Source organism: Oxyura jamaicensis, chromosome 21, assembly GCF_011077185.1.
Source record: "Oxyura jamaicensis isolate SHBP4307 breed ruddy duck chromosome 21, BPBGC_Ojam_1.0, whole genome shotgun sequence".
Taxonomy (NCBI): Eukaryota; Metazoa; Chordata; class Aves; order Anseriformes; family Anatidae; genus Oxyura; species Oxyura jamaicensis.
This window is the reverse complement of record NC_048913.1, coordinates 957,124-973,820: the sequence shown is the minus strand read 5'-3', so window position 1 is coordinate 973,820 and position 16,697 is coordinate 957,124. Positions and strand designations below refer to the sequence as shown.

The 16,697-nt window shown below is 53.4% G+C and overlaps 1 protein-coding gene across 2 annotated transcripts in view; it reads left to right on the top strand.

The window, feature by feature from the left end:
• The window catches only part of AJAP1 (adherens junctions associated protein 1), a 44,695-nt gene that overhangs the window by 26,598 nt on the left and 1,400 nt on the right, over positions 1-16,697 (top strand). For both annotated transcript variants that reach the window (XM_035344779.1, XM_035344778.1), the window contains exons 3-5: positions 8,930-9,017; positions 11,005-11,247; positions 12,588-12,718. In XM_035344779.1, coding sequence (XP_035200670.1) covers positions 8,930-9,017; positions 11,005-11,247; positions 12,588-12,660 — 404 coding nt within the window. In that variant the 3' untranslated portion in view covers positions 12,661-12,718. The remainder of the gene's footprint in view (positions 1-8,929; positions 9,018-11,004; positions 11,248-12,587; positions 12,719-16,697) is intronic.

Genomic DNA, 16,697 nt, shown 5'->3' with positions numbered 1-16,697 from the left:
AGGGGCTGAGGTGTTAGCAGGAGCTGAGCCAAGGACATTTCCCAGCACACCAGGTCAGCCCTCTCGTTTATTGGAGATTATTTTTCTTAAAAGCTATTAAGCAGCACTGTGGATAGAATTATGGCAAAATCACGCTGATCCCCCCTGGGAAAAGGCTATTTGTGGCTGCGACTGCTATGGAACGGTCATGCCACTCTCCCCGTTGAATTTTTCTATCCGAAGGCATTTTTACAGGCTAGATGAGACTGCCGGGGATCGGGAGCAGCATGCATCTTGAGAACATTAATGCTGTAGCCCTGTGACCCCTGGGCACGTGCTGGGTGGTTTTGCCTGGCCCGCGGCTATCCCCAGGGGTCTGGTGCCCAAACCTCGGCCGACCTGGAGCAGGGACCACGTGCCTGATACCTCCCTTCTGCTATGGTGTGGCTGCAGGCTCCAGCTTCTGGCCGGACTCAGCCTGCTAGGACTCAGGCGAGGAACCAGGCCAAGCACCATCGACAGTTACCAGGCCAACAGCAAGAAATCCGCTGCTCTCTCGGTTATTTAAGGTAGCGGGTTCTGAGCTGCCGGTCAGGCTGGAGGATGCAGCGTGACCGACTGCCTGATATGCTTCTGCTCCGAGCTGAATGCAGGCAGAGCAGCAGCAGGGCGACGACACGGGCTTTTTGGCTTCTGTGAGGTTTTGATGCTTTCATGGTAACTCGCTGTGGAAATGACTTAGGAGGTTATTTTGGCTGGGGAATAATTCCCACAGGCACTGATTCCGTCTGCACTTTCATTGTTTCCCTCTTTATAAGTTCTTCAGCTGCTCTCATGAGCCAGTTTTTTTTTGCTGCCTGCAGCCTGTTTGTGATGGCCTCTCCCTGACCGGAGGTGATGCTCTGATTGATGAGCGAGAGGCGGCAGGGCCTGACCTCATGTGTCTAATTGCGGGCTGCAATCAAGATCTTCCCTCCCCAGCTCACCCCGTGCCATTCACGCCGTGCCCCGCGCCCACCTCCGGCAGCCCCTCGGTGCCCCCCACACCTCCCGTGCTCCCCCCGTGCCAGCAGAGCCTGGGGGCTCCTCAGGAATCCTGCCCCCATCCAGCATCTCGACTGGAGTCACCCATGAGCTGCTGGGGAAAATGTGGGCTCAGGGTCGTAACTAGGGTTAGGGTAGGGGAAAAGGAGCAAGCGGCGGAGCTCTGGGAGGCAATCATCAGGCATATGTGCAGGAAGGCACTTAGGTGCTTAATTGCAGCTCTCCTGGCTGAGATGTAGCAGGTAGTCAGAGCAGCTGTTGTTTTTCTGCCACGAACGGTAACTCAAGATTATACTCTGCAAAACAAAACGAAGCTGTTTCCTCTTTTTCTAATTTCATGCAGCTTAGAGGCCTTGATGAGGGTCTTCAAAGAGCTGTGGCTCGTAGCTGTTTTTATTGGGAAAATGAAAAATAGGGTCTCCCTAACCAGTGTTGTTGAAATAAAGGCCTTGGGGGATAGAGGTTCTCTTTGTTTTTAATTAAGAGCTTATATCTCCTGTTCGCTGCCATTGCACACTTCTGCAGTAGCGACACATTAGTCTCAAATGGATTTTCTCATGGAATTAATTCTGTTGATGCAGAGCTGTCCAGGAGCCATTTCAAAAGGTGGATAGAAAGGCCAAAATTCAGCACTTTCATCTTGGTAGCAAATATATGGTCTTTAACATACAAAAAAAGTGGCCTAGCATTTGCTTGCTTTGAGAAGATTGGATTTTTTTCCCTCAATTTTGGGAACTCAAAATCCCATTTTACAGTTTGATGCATGTCTCCTCTCCGTGCATCTGAACAGGCGAGTCCCTCAGCCACTGCCCGTGTGGGCACTGGAGGTGGGTTTCCACAAGTCTGTGTGTCTTGTTCTCCAAAACAAGAAATGTGACACTGAGATTTCTCCTAAAGACTGGGGTGCTCCGGGTGCCAGATCTGAGCAGCTGTGGCTGGGGCAGCTCCATGATGGGGCAGCCGTAGCTGTGAGTCATGAAGCGGGCTGCGTGGCCAGAGTGCTGGGTTGGGACCTGGAAATGCCAGCCTGGTGCTTTGTGGGGAGAAGTCCCAGGTGAGAGCAGTGCTCAGAAGGACGATGTGCGAATGGAAAATCCCAGCCATATTTCAGCATTTCCAAGGGTTCAAAGAGCGCCTTTGAAGAGCTTTCCCTCCTGGCATGCGACACATTAAATTCTGCTGCACTAGCAGAAGCACGGGGGTTTGGACACACTTTCAATTCCATTAAATACTTCTCCTGTAATTACCCTCGAGTTAAATGGTCACTGCGTCAAATTTACTAGTAAAAGCCTTGTAACAGTGAAGTGCTTGCAGTCCCCGTGCTGGGAGGAGGTCTTTGCGCTCCGTGCAGCTGCAGCTGGCTGCACCCGAGCGGCGGCACCGTGCCGGGACCCAGCGCTAACCTGGCTGCTGCTCCGGGTATCAGCGTGTCATTAAATGACCACCTGCTTCTGTAATGAGGTGGTGTCAGCCATGTGTGATTTAAAATGTTCTCAGACTTACTGTTTCCAGGGAGAGGGGACTTCAGCGGGGCTGAGCTGGGTGCTGGCAGCACCTGCCCAAACTTCACCTCCTTGCGCTGGGACCCCACAGTCACCAGATGCTCCATGAATGTGCCAAAAGTTTACACTCCCCTAGGAAAAGTGATGCCAGAGCCAAGCACCTCCAGGATTACTTGAGGCAGTGTGGTGGTTTTATTTAGGTGGGCGGCCAAGCTCCACCACAACCGCTGTCTCACTCCCCCTCCTCAAAGAGGAACGGGGAGAAAATATGATGAAAGAGGCTCAAGGGTTGAGATAAGGACGAGGAGATCACACAGTAATTATTGTGACGGGCAAAACAGACTCAGCATAGGGAGATAGTAAGATTTATTGCCTATTGCTAATGAGCTAGAGAAGTGAGAAACAAAGAAAAGAAACCAAAAGCACCTTCCCCCATTCACCCTCTTCCACCTCCTCCCCCCAAGTGGCGCAGGGGAACGGAGGAGTGGGGGTTATGGTCAGTCTATAGCACTTCTTCTCTGCCGCTCCTTCTCGGTCACTCTCGTCCCCTGTGCTGTGGGGTCCCACCCACGGGATGCAGTCCTTGCTGAACTGATCCGGCATGGGCTTCCCACAGGCAGCAGCTCTTCAAGAACTGCTCCAGATATGGGTCCGTACCACGGGGTCCATCCCTCGGGAGCAAACTGCTCCAAGCTGGGTCCCCCACGGGCAGCAGCTCCTGCCAGGTCACCTGCTCCTGCATGGTCTCCTCTCCACGGGCTGCAGGTCCGGCCCGGAATCTGCTCCGGCAGGGGTCTTCCACAGGCCGCAGTCTCCGTCGGTTCAGGGCCACCTGCTTCACTGTGGTCTCCTCCACGGTCTGCAGCGTGGAACCCTGCTCCACCGTGGTGCTCCATGGGCTGCAGGGGGACATCCTGCTTCACCATGGTCCTCACCACAGGCCGCAGGGGACTTCTGCTCCGGCGCCTGGAGCACCTCTCCCCCTCCTTCTTCACTGACCTTGGCGCCTACAAGGCTGTTCCTCACTCCTCTCACTCTCCCAGCTGCTGTGTGGCGCAGCGTTTTTTTTCCTCTCTTAAATCTGCTCTCACAGAGGCGCAAACAACATCACTTACTGGCTCAGCTCTGGTCAGCAGTGGAGCCCTTACCAAACATGGGGCAGCTTCTAGATCCTTCTCACAGAAGCCACCCCTATGGCCCCCTGCTACCAAAACCTTGCCATGTAAACCCACTACAGGCAGAAGAAGAAAAAAACAGGAAAGAGAAGGTGAATGGGGCCCAGCAACCGCCCTGCATCAATTAGAGCAGAACAACCGTGGCATCAGAGCAGCTATGGAGCAGGAGAAACACCAAGAAGGCAGGGTGGGCACCGAGTCCCCGAACCTGGCACCCACCGGCCTGGAAATGAGGCATGAATTTGTTTTGTTTTGTTTTGTTTCATTTTTGATTGGTTGAAAGGAGGAAGTAACAGAAAAATCCTGGAAAAAATGGGAGGATTTTTAGTAAGAAAAAAAAAAAAAAGTGAGCAATTCAGCATGCAAATGTATTCTGTGTTGAAACAAAGTGTGGAAGCATGATGGTGAAGGAGGAGACAGTTTTCCATTGAGAAGAAGCAGCCTCAGCAGGCTCTGGACATGGGGCGCACGTCCTCGTGCACACGGGTGCTGGCCCTGGGATCTGCCCAGCCCTGGACAAAGCTCTCTGACCCCAAAGCCCCTGCTGGGGATGTCCCCGGGCATTTCTAGGTGCTTGGAGGAAGGAAGCAGAGCAGTGCATGAGGAGCAAAGGGTGGTGCACGCAGCAGCATCGTGCCATCCCCTTCTGCTGCTGGGGCTTTGCCCACAGAGATGCGAAGTGACGGGTTTTGCTGAGGGACCCAGTGAGTGAAGGCGCCTGCGTAAAGAAATCAGGATGCTATTCCTCCAGAAGACAAAGCAGGGCAAGGGGAGAGCAAGGCAGCTCGTGGCTTCTGGCTGTGCAGATCCGCAGTGACGTGGGGAAGGCTGCTGCCTTGATGCTGCTGCCCGTGGGATCAGCAGCAGCGGGACTGAGCAGCCCAGCCAGAGCCACGTGGCAGGGGGAGCAAATAAATCTGCCCCTCCCAGCATTGCTGCTTTCAGATCAGTCCCACCGCTGCCCCAGCAGCTCCGGGCTTTAGGGGCCCAGTCCTTGAGCTGAGTTATGCACTCAGGGCTGCGCACATCAGAGGCTGCCTGCGCTGAAGGCGGAAGGGTAATTTTGCTTTATGAGCTATCGATTTTATTCTCCAGGTCCCTTTCCTCCAGACAGATCGGATTCCTACGGCTGTATTTAAAATAATGCTTTGCTCTTCGTAGCCTTCTCTCTCTGTCATCCTGCCGCACTCCCTCGGGTGCTGTCCCTTACGGGATGTTCCTGCATCCCAGAATGCCCCATCCGTTAACACCTTATCTTGCGGATTGGATAGTCTTGATCGATTTTGCTTTGTGCAGTTCTATATATTTATTTGAAGGCCCGGAGGAAAGGATTTGATATATTTTCTAAGTAAGAACAGAGACAAATTAGTCCTTATTCTAGTGGGTATTACTGTAGGGCTTCCCAAGAAATCATCTCAGTTACCTGTCAGGTCCCGTCCCCAGTTTCTAGCTCTGCTGTGGTTAACGCTCTTGGGAAAAACATTTCCCATCCCCTTGAAATCCTCCCAGACTTCGGTGCAGAATTAATATGCAATGCAAAGGAACTATACTAGTACATATGGCAACTTATGTATGTGCCAGAGTCTAAAATTATCCAGCTCTTCTTAAAATCCATGCGTCCTGATCAGAAGAGATGCCATCCTTCCCAGAGCTCTGCCACCTGCAATCTGTTCTGCCTGCGTGTTTTGGGTTATGTAAGCGGAGCTTTAATTGCATCGTGGGCTCTCCCGCGCCCCTGCCGCCTCTTCCTCGGCTCCCGTCTCTGTGAAGGTCTGCTTTCCGAAGCTGCTTGTTTTCAAAGGAATTGGGCACTGGGCTGGGTTTACTTTATTTTTAGAGCCTTTCCTTTTATCTTTCCTGGCGGTGTCCCACTGGGAGCTGCTCCAAGACCGCTGCGAGCGGTGCGGCTGGCGGTTGTGCCGCTGCCGCCAGGCTCGCCGCTGCTCCTGACCTCGGCACACGCAGGGCACTGGCACAGCGCAGCACCGGGGCCGGCTGGCTGTGGGCGGCACGGCGGTCCCTGTGCCCCTCGGGACACCTCTCCTGTCCAGGAGCAGCGGGATGCTCACCCGGGATGCTCGGCTGCATGGTGGGTGCGTGCCCTCCACTTCTTGCGCCCCTCGCTTTTGTTTCGGCAGCTGCTGCTGCCAAGTGTTCTCCAGAGGAACCTTGTCACAGTTTGTTTGAACCAATTGAAGTGTAATTGGGAGTAAATGAAGGAAATGGGTCATTTGCAAAATAGGTGCTTGAGTTGAGGGAGAAAAATAACCCTGACTCATCCCTCTTGCCCCGTCTCCGCCAGGACGCTGGCAGGCAGCCATCTGCTGCATCCCCAGGGAGGGAGCGCGGTGCAGCTTGCGGGGCGAGGGGCAGAGGAAGACCCCAAAGTACAGACCCCAAAGGACATGTTTTTCCCAATATTCTGCCTCTCCCTGCATCTTGGTGAACCAGTGCTGGGGCTTCTGCCTGCTTGGGGGAGTGAATCAGCTAGGATTTCTGCTTGTTGCTCAGGCTCCTCTCCCCAGCTCCCCCACGTCGCATCCTCTGGCAAAGCACAATGAGCACCAGAAGATGCTGTGTACGTCTCCTTCCAGAAACACTTCTGTTTTATTTGGAGGGATTTTTATTGTTTTGCTCTTGCTTTTACTGTTCTTTATGCCAGCAGCTCAGCTCGTGGCTGAAATCCTGGCACCTGGTGTTTCTGCCACTGACAAGAGAGAGGCAAGGAGGAGAGCCGACCCCTGAGAGGTGCGAAAGGTTCCCCCCCAAACCCTGATGCCAAGGCTGCAAGGGACACGACGTGGGCATGAGGAGCCCAGGACACCCTGTGCTGCTGAATCCCTCTGCCTGAAGGATGCCTCTCTGTCCCCTTCAGGCCTGTCCCCCAGTCAGGGGCACAGGTGATTTTGTCCATCGCACCATCACTTTCCATTGTACATCATCAGACAACGGCAACCAGAAGAGCTTGTGGTGCAGGAGCCACCACATTACGGCTGTCTGCAGGACCCGACCTCATTGCCAACTGCCACAACACAGCTATTGCAAGGGAAAAGCCACGGATTGATTTATGGAATGATGATCCACCCTTCTCTGGACTTTTTTCCACTTATAATTACATTGCTGTCTCAGCGGAGCACAAAGGAGTACCCAGTCCATTGGAATAACTGCATCTGACCACGGCAACAGTGCATCCCTGGCATCCTGAACCCCTGGGGACAAACCCCTCAGTGCTTGCTGACTATGGGGCAGCAGGAGCAGGGAGCCCAGATGCCTCGTGTGAGCGTAGCAAGGGGAAGCTGGTTTTGGCCTTTGGCAGCTGGTTTGCAGGCTGGAGGGAGGGCTCGGGGCTTGCTTGTGCAGCCTGCAAGCTGCTGCTTGCAGTCTGTGTTAGTGCATCCAAGTCCTAGGGCAGAAAGACAATGCTTCGTGCTGGACCCAGGAGCCTCTTTCCTGCTGGGCTGCAGCAGTGGATAGGTTTCATATCAAAGAAGAGCCTTGCTCACGAGCAGCATTCAGAGGAAATTTGGAGTTGCCTTGAAGCACTTTGCTTTCAGAGCAAGGAGCTCTGGCTGTGCCATCCCCAGGGCTCTCCTGGGAGGTGAGCACTCTGCATGCACTGTGAGCTGCGGCTTCAGCAGTGCTCCTGGCACCGCCGCGCCGTGGGAAGCAGGGACCTCATTGCGAGCCATCGCTGGCACCAGCTGCTTGGTGAATCAGGCTGGCCAAAGGTGACCTTGGTTTTATTGTATTAAACTGTCAAGGCTCACATCTCTGCGCGTTTGATTTGCACTTGGGATGCATCCTAGCAGGGAAAGTCTGCAGCTCCCTGAAAAGGTGTCGCTCCTGGCTGGTGTGTCTGTGCTGTGTGGCCATCAGGCTGGCGGGGGTTCCCTGCCCCTGAGCTTTGGGGAATTGGCAGTTCTCCAGTGCTGTGTGGACAAGGAGGCTTTGGGCACCAGCGTACCCCTGGGAGGTGGCAGCTCTGCCCTGGGAGCCGGGCTGGACTCAGGCGGCTTCTCTGCATTGACAGGTCTTGTTGGCAGTGCGGGGACATCGGCAGGGATGTGAAACCCCTGGTGTGCGGATGAGCAGGGGGAGGACAAGAAAACAAATCCGAGGGGAGCCCAAACTGTTTTTCTCTGCAAGAAGGCAGCAGAGCAGCACACAAATGTGGTGCTGGAGATGCAGCGCTGAGCTGGCTCCGGAGAGCTGCTGCCCCGGCTGGCCACGGTGCCACCGCCTGCCCACACCCTCCCAGCATGATGCTGGCGGGGCCGGGTACATTGGGGCAGCTCCATGGGCTCTCCCTGGCTCCACCAGCTTCGCCTGCAGGCAGCTGGCTAGGGCTTGTCATGCTCTTGCATGGGAAGAAGCAATTTCCTTGCCACGCACACCCACACGAGCCAGGAACGCTACGTATGTATTGTACGGATACATATCTATATCTATATATAGACATAAATATATAAAACTGCTCATTTTCCTGTCATGCTAACATTTATTTATTTATTAAAAACATCATCCATCAGGAGCTGCAACATCTGTTTGTGAAAAATAGCACATCCTTGGGCTGCAGCCAGGAAAATCATTTCATTACGAAATTGCAACTGTAAAGCAGCACAAAATCACAAACATACTGTACATTGAGATGCTTTTGTTTCCAAACTGCTCATTAGGAATGATACACGAGCCAAAATTATACCCTGTGTAAGGTGAATTAGGAGAAAATGAGCCCATCCGACCTTCTTAAGTGAGCAGCAGTTAGTACTGTAATTATTATCTCTGGTTAATCCTGCACCCACTGCAAGGCTGCGCTCAAGTTTCCCGTTCCATCCCAGAGGGTATGCGTCTTTACATTTCTTCCGTTCTTCGTGCCTAATTCATGCTGACAAGGAACATACTTGAGAGGATAGAAAAGGAGAAGCCCCGTTTAAAGATTATTTTATGTAATGCAGGAGGGAGAATTGCACTGAGCTGCCTGCAGGCGGTGAGCACCGTGCTGGGGAAGGGCTTTGGGAGGAGGAGGGCAGGGGATGTGATGGGGCACCCTGGGGCTCACGGGAGCATCTCGGAGGTGTGCACACAGTGGGAACTTTCCTCCTGCTGGAGCTGGGGGGACTGGGCCAGGCTGGGCACGTCTCTGTGAGGCTGTGGGTTCTGCTCGGTGTTACCCTGCAGCCCCCAGGTTTCCCATCTCTGCTCTCTCTGATGTTTGTTTTTTCTTTGCAGGTCTGGCGGTCCATCAGATAATCACTATTACGGTGTCCCTCATCATGGTCATAGCTGCTCTGATAACAACTCTTGTCTTAAAAAACTGGTAAGGCCTCTCGGTGGTGGGCTCGGACAGGGTGGTGCTGCTGGGGTGGGCAGGGGGCCAGGGCTGCAGCACGGGTTGCCTTCCCTGATGGGAACACACAACAGCCGAGACGGGCTGTGAAAGGCATCTCAGGAGAAAGTGGTTTTTACATGGAAACTGCCCAAAGCGTTCCTGTGCCTGCTCCCTGTACCCCAGGTAGCTTTGGGTGAACACTGCACCTCTTTCTCAAAGCCCATGGTCTGATGTGAGCAGGTGGTGAGGATCGAGGGGCCTGAATTCACATGGGGGCACTTGTGTGTCACTGCTTGGTGACTGACTAGTGCCAGATCCCTGCAGTGATGTCATCTGGTGACGTCAAAAGCCTGCCTTCTATGGCAGCGGGCAGCAAGACCTGCCCTGCGCCTCAAGGCGCCCACGTGGCTCCGCAGGCCGAGGTTCTGTTCTCCGTCCTCTCCTGCAGCTCCAGGGCTGAAATGCTTTATCCAAGCGCCTTGGTTGGTGCCACATCTAAGTGTGCCCATCCCCTGGAGTGCTCATGTGCTCCTCTAGCTTAATTTGCTCTCATTTATTCTCTTACCATGGCTGCGCGTCTGGTAAAATAGGTTAGCTTTTTGCTTCAGGCACTCGTGACTTTACCTATTTTCCCAGAGAAACTGGCCTACTTTGAGGTCAGTGTTGCTGGGTGTAATACTGCTGCTGCACCTCTGGGACCACGAGGATTGCAGCAGCATGGTGCTGCTGGCCCAGGCAGCACTGGGATCCCTGTCCGCGGGTTTCTCCCACCTCTGCCCCCAGCCCCGCTGCGGCGCACCCCCCGCTACCCATGGGAGCCCGGTGCTCCCTGGGGGCACTGCGGGAATTCAGTCCCTGAGCCTGGAAGTAAATTAGAAAAACGGGTTGATTAAAAGCCTGGTTGCTTACTGGGATTGAGAGGCCAAGCTATTTGAAGTGCCACAGAGCAAAAAGGGCTGGTGCCAGGTGCTGCCAGGCAGTCCCAGCAAGGTCTTTGCGTGCCCAGGCACTGTGGCTCTGGCAGGCCACAGCTCAGCGGGACAGCTCGAACAGCAGAATGCTGAAGCCAAAAAGGAGACGGGGAGAAGGGTGATTGGTGTGGGTGAAGAGCAGAATTTGTTTGCAGTGAGTGAATTGGGCACCTGCTGGGGAATGCATGCAGGCAAGCTCAGCCCGCAGTCAGCTGTGGCACCCTGGTGAGCGGGCTCAGCTCTGGCATTTCCCGGCAAGAGCTTGGTTCCCTTGTGCAGGTTGGGCTTCCCGTGTGCGAGAGGCAGAGCATCGAGGGCTGGGGAGCAGCACACTGCGAGCTGCTTCAGGGGACGGCTGGCAGGGCTGACCCAGATCGCTCAGTCACTGGCACCAAGTGGGACACCGTCTGCGCCTCCCGCTGGGTGCTGCATGCCCCCCTTGGGCAGGGCGGGTGGGTGCTGGCTGTGTGCAGGGTGGGTGCTTTGGGTGCTGCTGCTCCTGCAGCAAATGTGCCAGGAGAGTGCTTCCACCCACTCTCCCCTCTAGCCATTTGGCCACCAGCCCTGCCCAGGGTGCTCACCCGGCCCTGCTGGGAAGGAATAACACTGGTGTCAGGCACGTTTCTGGAGTTATTTATCCCAATAATTAAAGCCTTTTGATGCCTCCCAAATAGAAGGGGTTTAACTTAATTGTTCTCATCTGCTTTTTTTTTTTTTTTTCATTTAAAATAAGGCTTTCATTTCCCGCAGATATAAACGTGTGACTTGCTAAGTAATTCTTCTGGTAGTTAAAAGCTTATATTTAAAATTTAAATTTGATCGTTAAAAAAAATAAATAAATAAAGCAAAATGACTGCTTGATTGTGGCTGATCTTTCCAAAGTGCCTGAATTGTAATCTAATATTGAATGATGTATAATTAATGGTCGATAATGCGAGTTCTTCTTTCAAGCGTCAGCGCCGTGTTTTGTGTCGTGTTTCTGTTCCTCTCCTTCACCGCCCCAGCTGCGCGCAGAGCGGGACCACGCGGCGCAACAGCCACCAACGCAAAATCAATCAGCAGGAGGAGAGCTGCCAGAACCTGACCGACTTCACCCCCGCCCGTGTGCCCAGCAGCCTGGACATATTCACAGCCTACAACGAAACGCTGCAGTGCTCCCACGAGTGTGTCAGGACGCCGGTGCCCATGTACACGGAGGAGGCATTGCACTCACCCGGAGATTACAAAGCAACGTACAATGGAAACAGGTGAGGCGGTGCCCATCGCGTTCCCGTGCACCTCTGGCACTGGGGTCCCTGTGCTCAGGTGGGAAAGGCTGCCCCTGTCCTGCTCAGCTCCTGCTCCCATGCACAAGGACAAGCAGGCGTCTCCTGCTGCACCCCATACTTGCGGTGTCAGCTGCCCTTACCCTGAGCACCTCTCATCCAGCCCCGATGGCATTTACACCACACATTTTTCAGTTCCCTGCCTCCGCCTCCGGCAAGTAAATGTTCCTCAGATCCATCTCGGGGAATTTGTGCTGTCTTCTAAGTGGCACCTAAAGAGCTGCTCGGTGGTGAATGAGCAGTGTGATTAATGAAGGAGCAGGCTGCGAGAACCAAATGAACCATTTGTCTGGCACAAAATAATGATACGTTAACAAGGGGGCATAATGGGAGCTGACAGCAAGGTGCGAGACCGGCGAGCCGTGGCTTTGCGTGCCCCTTGCTGCAGGAGGGGGGGCAGGGGGGACCCATCCCTGGGGCTGGGCTCGCTCTGCTACAGCGGTGCCCTTGGCTGCTCGGCAAAGCTGGAGGGAGCTGCAGGAGCCTTGCGAGGAGGAGATGAGCAACCAGAGCTTTGGCCCCGCAGCCTGCGTGCGCTGTGTCTGGCCTGCTGCCCACAGCCAGGGTCCAGCCATATGAGGGACACAAGCCTGGGAGGCAGCAACTTACCAGGCACCTTCCTAACCAACGTCTGCGTGCACGTGGAGGCTGCTCATGTCCTTATTGTTGTGTCTCCTCTGATGCTGGAAGGCAGAGAATGTGCCAGGACTTTCAAACCATTTCGTTGAACCTGTGTGTGTGTGCGTGAATGGATGCAGCGTGTGTGGGGGGACACGGTGCTCTGCTTCCCCACCCGTCTGCGTGCTGGTGGGGACACCAGGCGCTGGCTTGGGAGGGTTCGTTGTTTGTCTGCCTCGAGACGATGCTTTCTGAGAGGTTTTATTGGCCTGGTCACACTCCCCGCAGCCCCGTGCCGGTGATGCACAGCCCCACACATGGCACAGGCATCACGGCCACCCGGGGGAAGAGGGGCTGCTCCCGTAGGGATGGCCCTGCCGTGGCCTGGGTGGGTGGCATGTCCCCAGGCCATCTGGCTGCGCTACAAGGTGCTTGTTCACAGGGAAAACGTCACATTGCAGGCCATCCTTTTCTGCTTCTTTCTCTGCTTTGCACTACCCTGGTTTCCAAGGCCAATAAGCCCCCTGAAAGCATTGCTCCAGAGGCTTGTTCTTCCTCTGAAAAACTGATTTGTGCAGCAGGCCTCCGCGGCTTGCTCTTGTTATGCACCAGCACGCGCAAGCCCATTTTTCTGCTCGCTGCAGACCCTCGTCTTCTGATCGGCATCTTATTCCTGTGGCCTTTGTGTCTGAGAAATGGTTTGAAATCTCCTGCTGACTGGCCGAAGCCTGTTTTACTTCCCGGGGCAGGGCAGACGCCGTGTGGCTGTTTCCTGGTAGGTACCGCTCCCGTCCCGCTCCAAGCAGCCCCTGCGCGGTGCCTTCGGCAAAGGTCTCCCTTGGGAAGCTCCGTCGGCTTTCCCCTGGGGGCCAGTTGGAGACGGCCCCAAGCTGGGAGTGGGGAGCTGAGATGGATGTGGGCTGCAGAGAGAGGGACCCCTGGCCCCCAAGGGTCAGGCTCCAATGTCAGCCTCACCTTTTGATGCCAGCCCGCCTCTGCGCCCTTGGTGGCTCCCAACGAGTGATGGTAATTTCCATGCTGTGAGGTGGCCGGATTTGTAATTAACCACGCATCGCGTGGCTTGTTCAAGGGTCACACACCCTGTGTGCATGTCCCATCAGGGCACTAAGGCTCATCTGACCTGCAAAAACCACTCCAGCAGATTTTTTATTCTGTTTTATTGTTTGCTTTGTGTTTTTTTTAGTTAGCTTGGGCTGTTTTCACCTCCTTGTTGTTCTGGTGAAGGTGGCGCCGCTGACAGCGGTGGCAGGAAAAGCAATTAGGCTTCACCGTGTGCCACGGGATGGGGGGCCCGGGGGACAGCCATGCAAGCTCAAGCCACACGCTTGGGTACATTAACTGGTCTGTCCCAAGTCCCCGCTGTAATGAATCATATATTCCGTGTAAATGAAATTTCCAGTCTTCCCTGGCTGGAGCTTACTCAGAATAGCCTGTTTAACATTATGCTCAGCTACTGAACACGGATATAATTAGATTAGAATGAAAGGGAATAAAAAGTTAATGGTCTCTGCTGTGGTCGTGGCTGTGTCTGGGCAGCCCAGGTGAGGCGCACACCTGGCTGGGCAGGAGGCAGGGGCTGGGCACGGAGGGAGCCTTCTGGGGGGAGCCCAGAGAGCTTTTCCTCATTTTCCTCTTCAATTAGACCAGGCTCTTACTCCCCATCTACCAGTGTTCTCTTGTTATTCTTCCGGTTCTGTGTGGCCACTGTCTAGGGGAGACAAAGTGCAAAGGTACCTGGGCGGAGAGCTTGTGTTGGTGGGCAAGGATCAGCTGCAGGACATGTCTGGGATAGATTCTGTGCTGTCTTCAACAGCACCTGCAGACACACACTTAGAAAGCAAACAGCAATAGCCTGCTATGCCTTTATACCCTAAGCTTTGTAGATTGTGATGTCTGTCCCTTGCCTATAAATGCTTTTCAAAAAAGCAAAACAAAACCCAACCTAATCACACTTAAATGTCATCAACAGCTCTGGTGCCTGAAGGAGAGCGACTTGCTCTGAGATATTGCCCACTGTACAAAACAGGCAATCCCCACCACCGGTTTTCAAGGTCCTGTGTAATTCTGTGACTGAGTCCTCATTCATTTCAATAGATTTCTTTAAATAGTCTAAAGCCGGCCCATTATTAAATCCTTGAAATTCTCATTGACCTGTTTTCATGGAATCCATGAAACACGTATCGACGCGCTCTAGAAAAATCTATCCAAATTTTACCTGGATCATTAGGTCTGTAATAATGCTCCAATTATTTATAAAGTTCAGTTTGGTTTCAATAATAATTAACGAAATGAGATTAGTCCAAAAACTCTTCTCTGTGTGCACACCTGTGCGCACACCCCTGCGCAGATGTGCGTGCACCAGGACAGCTCCATGTCCTAGCGTGTGCCTGCACCTCCTGCCCGGGACGTGTCATAGACCAAAATTTCTTGTTTCCCAAGTCACTGTGTAAGGTAAAATCTGAGAGCAGATGGCGTAGCTGATGGTGGTGAGGAAACTCGGCGTGTAGGTTGTCCCCTGTCGTGGTCTCGCTGTACTGACACTGGGCGGGCGCTGCCACGGGCAAGGAGAGCTGGGGACGCCTTAACAGCTCTCATTCCTGGAGCAGAGGGTGCTGGAAAAGGTGGTTGGCAGCTCTCAGCTGCTTCAGGCTGCACTCCTCTGGAGGTGGGAACGTTTTCCTGGCTGGCTTTACAAAGCAAGCCAGCAAAGTCGCGTGCAGGTGACTGAGCTGACTTTAACCAGATGCACCTCAGCAGAGGTGGAAGGCTGCAGGTTGGTCACAGCTTTCTGTTTCCCACCCATTCCTTGCGGTGTTTGCAGGGGATGGAGGGGCACAAGGCAGCCCTTGAGCAGGGCACCATGCAGCCCATGGGGTTTAGAAACCACACCAGCCTTGGTGCTGGAAACATCTTCCCTTGGAAAGGCTCAGAGTACTTTACAAGTATTAATTGATGGCACTTCACAGCTCTTAGCTCTCTAATAAGCAAATTAGTACTACCAAACGTGTAGATTCAGAGCTCGAGGCACAAGACAGATTACATGGCCAGGGACAAGGATGGCAGGAGCTGAGAGAACATGCAGAAGTTTTAAATAGATGAGCACCGGGAGGCTGGTTTGAGGTTAACGCAGACTTTACAGGTACACTCTGTCGGCACTCCCTCAGCGCTGAGCGCCGTGCCGCCGAGGTGCCCGTGGGCACTGACAGCAGGGTCAGGCTGCAAGGGGTGGCACCATGCAACGGGCTCCAGCTCAGAGAGCTGCAGGTAGCATGGGGATTTTGTAAGGAAACCTGGTGACACTCATCTGGTTACATCGCAAGCAGGTGTTGATTTTATTTCCTTAGGTCAAGTTCATCCCCTGCCAATATGAGATATTCTGAGGGTTTATGTGACACCGGAGTGGTCCCTGCCGCAGCGGTGGCCCTCTGAAGAGCAGAATTCCTACCACAGTGAACAGCTGCTGGAGTTTTCCAGCAGATTTCATCTGCCTGCCGTCAACCCTCTCCAGAGCACTCGCTCGTAGACGGATGTCACACCTATGCAGAAGGCAGCACATCAGCTGTTCCTGCAGTTAAAGCAGGGGGCTTTGCCCATTCCCAGCAGCCTGGCATATAGATGCAGCAGCAGTAGCATGGCCCAAGGCAGTTTTCTAAGTACAGTAAAGTGGTCAATTAAAGCATTTGTGCCAGGCAGCTGAGTGAAGAGTTAAGAACGTAGAGGCAGAAGAAGCAGAAATGCCTGTGCCCTCACCAGGCCAGGTGCCCAGGGAGATGCAGAGGCAGGAGCAGCCCCCTCTGCACAGCCTGATGCTGACCCTGCAGCCCTCGGGGCTGCGAGCAGCCTGGGGTGATTCCTGACGCTTGGAATCCAGGGGCAAAGGTTTTGCAGACCCAAAGGAAAAGGGTGGCAGAGGCTGCTGAGGAACACAGCCCTGGCCTTTGCCAGGGGTACAGCACAAGCCCCCTCCAGCCACGGGGTCTGAGGATGCTCATGGGCTCGTGCTTTGGCTGGGAACTGGAGCAGCAGAGCTGCTGTGGTTGGATTTCGCACTGGCCTGGGCTTTCTGAAATCAAGTTTGGTATTTCGCATTATTCTTGTCCTTAATCCCACTCTCTTTGACTGAAAAACTCCATGGAATGAGATTATACAAAAATCTGTAAGGTTGATCAAGCGCTGACCTACTTTGCACAAAGAGGCTATTTGGAATACAATATAAATTTTACATCCTGCAATGCATGCATTAAATAGTATTCATCCAACACTACGTACATGTTCAGCATCAGTATTAGAGAAGTGGTCCTGTGAGATTTTGAAATGTTACTGGTATTACAACATTGATCTGACCCTAGCTTTTTCACAAAACAGTCAAAATTTACAGTATTGTATGGTAATTCTGAGCTTTGAACATGGCAAGCAGCTGCTGCGATGTCCTCATTCTGCCTAACAACAGCAAATGGTTTGTATTAACATTAACAGATAATGAGTCATCATAAAAAATCCAGGCTTGTCTTCAGAGAAATAACAGCATTCCCAGCACAGCCCTGGTACAAGAGATTAAGGATTCTGTAAAATCTGCCTAGCTAATTAGTTCAGTGTTTGTATTGGAGATGGTGTATGCTAGGCATTTTGCTTAAAAATAGCAGTGAAGAAAAGCCCTTGAACAGAAAATAGATTGCATTTCTGAATGCTAATTGCCAACTAGTCAGGGGTCGTAGTGCAGGTGAGGGCCTATA